The sequence below is a fragment of the Mobula birostris genome, chromosome 1, assembly GCF_030028105.1.
Source record: "Mobula birostris isolate sMobBir1 chromosome 1, sMobBir1.hap1, whole genome shotgun sequence".
NCBI lineage: Eukaryota > Metazoa > Chordata > Chondrichthyes > Myliobatiformes > Myliobatidae > Mobula > Mobula birostris.
Window position 1 is genome coordinate 154,917,809 of NC_092370.1, and position 8,925 is coordinate 154,926,733.

Below are 8,925 nucleotides of genomic sequence, written 5' to 3' on the forward strand. Positions count from 1 at the left end.
GTGTCATAACTCTGCAGTTTCGTATTGTCAGAATACCAAGCCGTGAGATATTCATATAGGAACCTTTCTGTGGTTCTTATTGTCAGAATACCAAACCGTGAGGCATCCATATAGGAACCTTTCTGTGGTTCTTATTGTCAGAATACCAAGCCGTGAGATATTTATATAAGAACATTTCTGTGGTTCTTTTTGTCAGAATGCCAAGCCGTGAGGTATCCATATAGGAACCTTTCTGTGGTGCATCAGGGTTGAAGGCACCATGCCAAATTTCTTTAACCTCCTGAGGAAGTAGAGGTGCTGGTGAGCTTTCCTGACCTTGACATCTTTATGATTGATCCAGGACTAGCACTGGTGATGTCCACACTCAATAACTGGAAGCTGTTAATCCCGTTGACCTCAGCACCATTAATGTAAACAGGAGCAACAGCACCAACCCCCTTCTTGAAGTCAATGACCACCTCTTCTACTTTGCTTACATTGAGGGAAAGGTTGTTGTCATGACACCATGGCACTGGCCTCTCTATTGCTTTCATATACACTGACCCAGCATTATTTGAAATACTACTACTACTACTGTGGTGTCATGTACTTCATAGATGGAGATAGAGCAAGCTCTGGTCACCAAGTCGTGAGTGTACAGAGAGTAGAATAAGGGGCTGAGGATGCAGCCTTGTGGGAGTGTTGAGAATAATTGTGATGACAGTGTTGCTGCTTATCCTTGCTGATTGCAGTCTGCTGGTCAGGAAATCAAGAGTCCAGCTACAAAGAGAGGTGTTGGCTCCAGGGTCTAGGAGTGTGGAGACGAATTTTCTTGGAACTATAGTACAGAAGCTGGAAGAGTAGACAATAAATAATGAACTTTGCTGAACACATGATGTGTCCCAGAGATGGATGTTAGGGCATCAAGATGGTGTCTGCATACAGAATTGTTTTGGAAATAGGCAAACTGCAGTGGTCATGGTTGTCTGGGAGGCTACAGTTAATGTGTGCCAAGACCTGCCTCTTCATGATGGTGGATGTCAGAGACACTGAGTGGTAGTCATTAATCCACGCAAGGGGAATGGCAATGGAAATTTGAAAGTTGAGGCAGTGTTTGGCTCCCTTTGTTCTAGATTGATTCTGAGATTAGTTCAATGATTATAATTGAAGTGGATATCTCGGATTGGTCTGTGTGATGTGATCTCTTGTTGGTCTAGGCCAGAAAACGTGGTCACTAGTTTGTGAGTCTTACTTCAGCGGTGGGCAAGCTGTTGGAGATTCTGAGAGGCAGGATTTATGAGCATTTGGAGAGACATAATCTGATTAGGGATAGTCAGCATGGCTTTGTCAAGGGCGGGTCATGCCTTATGAAACTGACTGAATTCTTTGAGGATGTAACAAAACACAGCGATGAAGGTAGAGCAGTGGATGTAGTGTATATGGATTTCAGAAAAGGCATTTGATAGGGTTCCCCATGTGAGGCTCATTCAGAAAGTAATGAGGCATAGGACCCAAGGAGACCTTGATTTGTGGATCCAGAATTGGCTTGACCACAGAAGGCAAGGAGTGGTTGTAGACGGGTCATATTCTGCATGGAGGTCGGTGACCAGTAGTGTTCTGCAGGGATCTGTTCTGGGACCCCTCCTCTTTGTGATTTTTATAAACGACGTGGATGAGAAAGCAGAAGGTGGGTTAGTAAGTTTGCTGATGATACAAAGAACAGGAATTCTGCAGATGCTGGAAATTCAAGCAACACACATCAAAGTTGCTGGTGAACGCAGCAGGCCAGGCAGCATCTGTAGGAAGAGGTGCAGTGGATGTTTCAGGCCGAGACCCTTCGTCAGGTTTGATGATACAAAGGTTGGGGATGTTGTGGATAATCTGGAGGATTGTCAGAGGTTACAGCAGGACATTGACAGGATGCAGAACTGGGCTGAGAAGTAGCAGATGGGGTTCAACCCAAATAAGTGTGAAGTAGTTCATTTTGGCAGGTCAAATTTGAAGGCAGAATATAATATTAATGGTAAGGCTCTTGGCAGTGTGGAGGATCAGTGAGATCTTGGGGTCCGTGTCCACAGGACACTCAAAGCTGATGCACATGTTGATAGTTTAGAAAGCGTATGGTGTGTTGGCCTTCATCAACTGTGGCATTGAGTTCAAAAGCAGTGAGGTAATGTTACAGCTGTATAAGACCTTAGTTAGATCCCACTTGGAGTACTGTGTTCAGTTCTGGTCACCTCACTACAGGAAGGATGTGGATACTATAGAGAGTGCGGAGGAGATTTACAAGAACATTGCCTGGATTGGGGAGCATGCCTTATGAGAATAGGTTGAGTGAACTTGGCCTTTTCTCCTTGGAGTGACAGAGGATGAGAGGTGAACAGATAGAAGTGTATAAAATGATGAGCGCCATTGATAGTGTGGATAGCCAGAGGCTTTTTCCCAGGGCTGAAATGGCTAACACAAGGGGATAGGTTTAGGGTGCTTGGAAGTAGGTACAGAGGGGATGTCAGAGTTAAGTTTTTCACATAGAGAGTGGTGGGTGTGGGGAGTGCACTCCCAGGGAAGGTGGCAGAGTCGGATACAATAGGGTCTTTTAAGAGACTCTTAGATAGGTACATGGAGCTTAGAAAAATTGAGGGCTATGTGGTAAGTTAATTCTAGGCAGTCTCTAGAGTAGGTTACATGGTCGGCACAACATTGTGGGCCGAAGGGCCTGTAATGTGCTGCAGATTTCTATGTTCTATGTTTTATAACTACATAAGTTCCACTGTTCCTTTGGGAAGCTGCTGTGATCCATTAAAATGATCTTCTTTAATCCAACAATAGAGCTATTGACTACAGAGGAACTAAAGACGCAGAAGGCATATATCAAAATGCAGAAAAAGCATGAGAAAGAACTGAAGGAGTTGGAGAGGAAGATTCAGAAGAAGAAAAATGAAGTGACCCAGAAATATACCAGCAGCTTTGCAGAACAGTGCAAGAAAAAGCAATCGCTTAACAAATCGTACAAGAAGAAATGGTAAATATGACATCTTAACCCTCCTTTGTTATGGGGCATGTAGAGAACACCAGAACACAATGCTCACTGATAATTACACCAGAATAAGCAGCACAGAGTTTACAAGCAGTAAGACTACAAATTTTATGTTAATGAAACTTCATGAAGCTTTTCTTATTTTCAGCATAGATATTTCTATGCTGCCGAGTCTTAGATAGTCAGCCAGTCGCATATTACATACAGTATCAGTTCTCATGGGCTATTCCTCATTTACCTCATTTCCTTGGACCTCCACGTAATGGCCCTTCCTCATATATCATTTCCCCCATTGGTCTTCTCCCTTCACCACACATTCCTTTCCTCTCCACTCACTCCTTCCACCGTCACTAATTTCCTTGTATCATTGCAATGCACTACAGTGCTAAAATATAATTCTTTTGTGTTCTCAGCACATGGTGAAGTAAGGCTGTATTAGATTTGAATAAGCAGCACAGGATATATTTACATCCTGGTGTATCAAGTGTCATAGGGTCCTCCAACTAGAGGACAGTCCTTTACTGACAACCTCATTTTGGTCCTGCTCAAATGTCAGGCTTTGTACTGCTTTGTAACCTATTCTGTGTGAGAATATAAGGATTGTTTTGTTGGTGTGTGGAGCTTTAGAACTGTAGATTCAGCTGGCAAAATTTCTTTCTTTAGTGAGGAGATACAGTGTAAATTGATGTAGTTCCAAAACCAAATTAGGTGACAAGTATTGGATTGGAGTCACCAGCAGTGATATTCCTCTCTATTGTAGGAGCTTCAGTAGTACTCCTGAGAATGGTCTCCAGGAAGTTTTGAGCACGGGGCCAGAGGCTGAAAAATGGAGTGAACTCAAGGACAACATGGAGGCAGAATTAATGCAAGTTTATGCAGAGCACTATGAACTCATCAGGAACAAGAAAGAGCAGCACATCACTGAGGTAATGAGCCAGAATTGGCATTTGTTTGTGGTGTAGTGGGTCTATCCATTTCCTGTAGCATGAAGTAATGCTGTGCCTCATTCTATCTGCAGGCTGTGGGATTTTCTGTAAACCATGCTAATGATCTGCTCAGATCTGGGGATTCACTACAACTCATGATGTTCCATCCCCTCCAGCAAATGAGTGCTCCCAGTTTCAGTCACTCAGTCACTCACACTTGGTCTTTGTAATGATGTTGATTCAGTACTCTTAATGTCTGATCTTAGTAGCACAAATGCCTGGGGGAGTTGCTTTCCCTGGATGCTACATGTGGCTCACAAAAGCTGAAATTCTTTCCTTGATGATTCCCCATTTTTGAGTGTGGGCGTTTTACTCTATCTAGACATCCCATTAATCTGGAGAAATATTAACTTGGCAGGGAAATTCATGACCCTATCTTCATCCACACCTCTTGACCTACTCACCAGGTCCTTGTCCTACACTGGTTAATTCTTAAGAATGCCCCAAGACTCCGGTCTTAATGTGATACTCCTAGAACTTCAAATGATCAGGTGTCTTGGAGAAAACAAAAATCAGTCCCTGGCCTTGTGATTATATTAAAGGCCCCATACATTCCATCCTCGCTTCTGGGAGGCAATTGGGATTATATATAAGTGAACATTGATCCCTGGAGAATGATGTTGATGAACAAGAAAATAGCAGGGTACTTTGCATCCATTTCACAGTCACTAGAGAATTAGTATTAGGCAGATTAATGGGGTGAATCTTCCGTGAATTGTGAGATTCAGGAGGAACTGGTAAATTGTTAATATAACAACCCTATTCAAAAAGGGAGATGAAAAAGCATGCAACTATGGTCTGGTTATCTAACATCAACTGTTGGGGAAAAATATTAGAATCAATTATTAAGGTGGCATTTTTGGAAAACTCTGATCAAGCCCAGCCAGCATGTGAAGTTATTCACTTTGGAAGGGAGAATAACAAAGAGTATTATTTAAATGGGGGAAAAAACTATAGAAAGCTATGATAGAAAGACATTCAGGGTTCATTGTACATGAAACTAAGAAAGCCTGCACATGTGGCTGGTAATGGCGGAATATGATGGAACATTAGTCCTTATTTCATAGAGGTGTAAAAGCAAAGAAGTCATATGGTGGCAAAGTGGTTACCGTGACACTATTTCAGCTGGGAGCATTGGAGTTCAGAGTTGAATTTCAATGCTATTGGAGTACTGCACAGATGCAACAGGAACATTCCCATGCACGTCCGTCAAAGAGCTTGAAAAAGCAGCAAGTATTTCGATGGGAGTCATTTATTGGAGTACTCTGCAGATGCAACAGGTATGTTCCCACACAGGTTAGACGAAGACTTTTGATGGGAAGCCCAGTCTCTATAAAAGAGAGGTGCCACCTAGCGGAGCGGTCATCGTGGGAGCGATCGTCGTCAGAGTAGTCTGAGGCAGAGTAGGAAGGCTTTGGCTCAACAGGGTTTTGGCAGGAACAGGCAGAGTCTAGGTAAGTTCAGTCCTTATTTCTTATTCAACCCTAGAGAGAATAGGGGGCATGTCTACAGAGCCAGTGTTCTGTTCTGGGTGCCAGATGTGGGGTTTCCAGGAGACTCTCAGCCTCCCCGATGGCCACATCTACACCAGGTGCATCAATAAGCAGCTCCTTAGAGACCCGTGACAGGGAACAGGAGCTCCAGCTTGATGACCTTCGGCTTGTTAGGGAAAGTGAGGAGGTGATAGATGAGATACAGGGAGATAGTCACCCCAAGGCTACAAGAGACAGATAAATGGGTGATTGTCAAGAGAGGGAAGGGGAACATCAGATAATGGAGAGCACCCATGGCTGTCCCCTCAACAATAAGTACTCCATTTTGAGTGCTGTTGGGGCGGATGATCTACCTGGGGGAAGCAATAGCGGCCATGCCTCTGGCACTGACTCTGGCCCTGTGGCTCAGAAGGGTAGGGTACTGAAGAAGATAGCAGCAGTAATAGGGGACTCTATAGTCAGGGGGACAGATAGGTGATTCTGTGGACGTAAAAATGAAACATGGATGGTAGGTTGCCTCCCAGGTGCCAGGGTCCGAGATGTTTCTGGACGCATTCATGGTATCCTGATAAGGGAGGGTGAGCAGCCAGAAGTCGTGGTACATATTGGTACCAATGACATAGGAAGAGAAAGGAAGGAGGTCCTGAAAATAGAATACAGGGAGTTAGGAAGGAAGCTGAGAAGCAGGACCTCAAATGTAGTGTTCTCGGGATTGCTGTCTGTGCCACATGACAGTGAGGATAGGAATAGAATGAGGTGGCAGATAAAGGCGTGGGTGAAGAATTGAAGCAGCAGGGCTGGGATTCAGATTTCTGGATAATTGGGACCTCTTCTGGGACTGGTGTGACCTGTACAAAAGAGACGGTTTTCACTTAAATCCAAGGGGAACCAATAGTCTCGTGGGCAGGCTTGATAGAACTGTTGGAAGTGGTTTAAATTAATATGGCTGGGTGATGGGCACCAGTACGATAGAGCTGAGGATGAGCCAGCAGGTTTACAAGTAGATGATGGGTGTTAACATGAATGTAAGGAAAGACAAGCCAATGATTGGCTACAAATGCAGACAGAGTAAAGAGTTAAATTGTACCACAGAGGCAAAATTCAAAATGGCAAAGAATGCAGGACTGAAGGTGTATGTAACTGCGTGCAGCATTCAGAATAAGGTGGATGAACTCGTGGCGCAATTAGAGACTGGTCAGTATGGCATTGTGGGCATCACTGTGTTGTGGCTGAAAGAGGTCATAGTGGGAGCCTCACATCAAAGGAAATACTTTGTATCAAAAGGACAGGCAGGAAGGCTTAGGCAGTGGTGTGGCTCTGTTGGTAAGAGATGGAATTACATCTTTAGAAAGAGGTGACATATGGTCAGAGAATGTCAAATCTTTGTGGGTGGAATTAAGAAATTGCAAGGGTTAAAAAAAACCATTATGGGAATCATATATAGGCCTCCAAATAGTAGCCAAGATGTGGGGCTGAGATTGCAAAGGGAGCTGGAAAAGGCATGTAATAAGGGTAATGACAATTGTAATGAGGGACTTCAATATGCAAGGGGATTGGGAAAATCAGGTTGGTGTCAGATCGCAGAAGGATTTTGTTGAAGGCCTATGAGATGGATTTTTAGAGAAGCTCATGTTTGAGCCTACTCAGGGAAAGGCTGTCTTAGGTTGGGTGTTGTGTAATAATCCAGACCTTATTAGGAAGCTTAACATAAAGGAACCTTTAGGAGGCAGTGATCATAATATGATTGAATTCATACTGCAATTTGAGAGGGAGAAACATAACTCACATGTATCAGTCACAATGGAATAAAGGGAATTACAGAGATATGAGAGAAGAGCTTGCCCAGGTGGATTGGAGGAGGATATTGGCAGGGATGACGGCAGGGCAGAGCGGCGAAAGTTTCTGGGACTAGTTCACAAGGCACAGGATAGATAGATCCCACAGAGGAAGGAGTTCTCATATGGCAGGGGTAGGCAACTGTGGCTGACAATGGAAGTTAAGGACTGCATAAAAGCCAAGGAAAGGACATATAAGGTAGCAAAAGTGAGTGGGAAGTTGGATGAATGGGAAGCTTTTAAAATCCAACAAAAGGCAACTAATAAAGCTGTAAGAAGGGAAAAGATAAAATAAGAGGGCAGACTAGCCAATAATATAAAGCAGAAAAACAAAAGTTTTTCAGTTATATTAAGAGTAAAAGGGAGGTGAGAGCTGATATTGGACCACTGAAAATTCTGCTGGTGAGGTAGTAATGGGGGACAAAGAAATGGCAGGTGAACATAATAAATACTTTGCATCTGTCCTCACTGTGGAAGACACTAACAGTGTGCCAGAGTCCATGAGAGTCAGGGAACAGGAGTGAGTGCCATTGCTATTACAAAGGAAAAAGTGCTAGGCAAACTCAAAGTTCTTAAGGTGGATAAGTCACTTGGACCAAGTGGACTACATCCCAGAGTCCTGAGAGAGGTTACTGAAGAGATAACAGATGCATTGGTCAGGATCGTTGAAGAATCACTTGATTCTGGCATGGTCCTGGAGAGCTGGAAAATTGCAAATGTCTCTCCACTCTTTAAGAAGGGAGGAAGGCAGAAGAAAGGAAATTATAGGTCAGTTATCTTAACTTTAGTGATTGGGAAATTGTTGGAGTGTGGCGACCCACTTTCTAGCACCCACGAACTGGCTCACAACAGCGTGCGCAGAAAGGGTCTGGGAATAGGCATTCTCCACAGCAGTCCTGCCCCAAGGAGGGCGGGAACGGGAAGGCTTTAAAGCAGGGCGCAAAGTTTGATTAAACCTCTTTCATTGCAACTCCAACTCACCGACTCCGTGTGGTTATTCTAGCGCTGTGCGTAGCACATCGCTACAATTGGTGACCCCGACGGCCCAAACGATACTTGGACCAGAGATGACCGACGCTGCATCTGTTCACGCAGATTCGTTAAAACTGCCCAGCTTCTGGACGCTGCGACCCCAATTATGGTTCGAACAAGCAGAAGCTCAATTCCACATTCAGCAGACAACCTCGGAGTCCACTCGCTACTACTACGTGCTGAGCTCCCTCAACCAGGAGACAGCTGCACAAGTAGAGGAGTTTATACAGTTGCCCCCGGAGGACGGCAAATACACAGCATTCAAAGCCCTGCTCATAAGGACTTTCGGACTCTCACGGCGTGAACGAGCACGCTGCTTACTGCACCTGGATGGTTTGGGAGACAGGCCGCCGTCAGCATTAATGAACAAAATGCTGGCCCTGGCTGAAGGACACAAACCCTGCCTCATGTTTGAGCAGGTGTTCCTAGAGCAACTGCCCGAGGACATATGCCTGCTGCTGTCCGACGCAGATTTCAGCAACCCCCGGGAGGTGGCGGCCCGAGCAGATGCGCTGTGGAATGCCAGGAAAGAGAGAGGGGCATCCGTCGCACAGATCACCAAG

General features: G+C 44.6%; 1 protein-coding gene across 1 annotated transcript in view; it reads left to right on the forward strand.

The window, feature by feature from the left end:
• LOC140192324 (1-phosphatidylinositol 4,5-bisphosphate phosphodiesterase beta-2-like) overlaps positions 1-3,978 on the forward strand; it is a 189,757-nt gene extending 185,779 nt beyond the window's left edge. The window contains exons 24-25 of the mRNA XM_072250005.1: positions 2,809-3,001; positions 3,777-3,978. Of these exons, the coding sequence (XP_072106106.1) occupies positions 2,809-3,001; positions 3,777-3,978 (395 nt within the window). The remainder of the gene's footprint in view (positions 1-2,808; positions 3,002-3,776) is intronic.
• Positions 3,979-8,925: the final 4,947 nt, after the last annotated feature.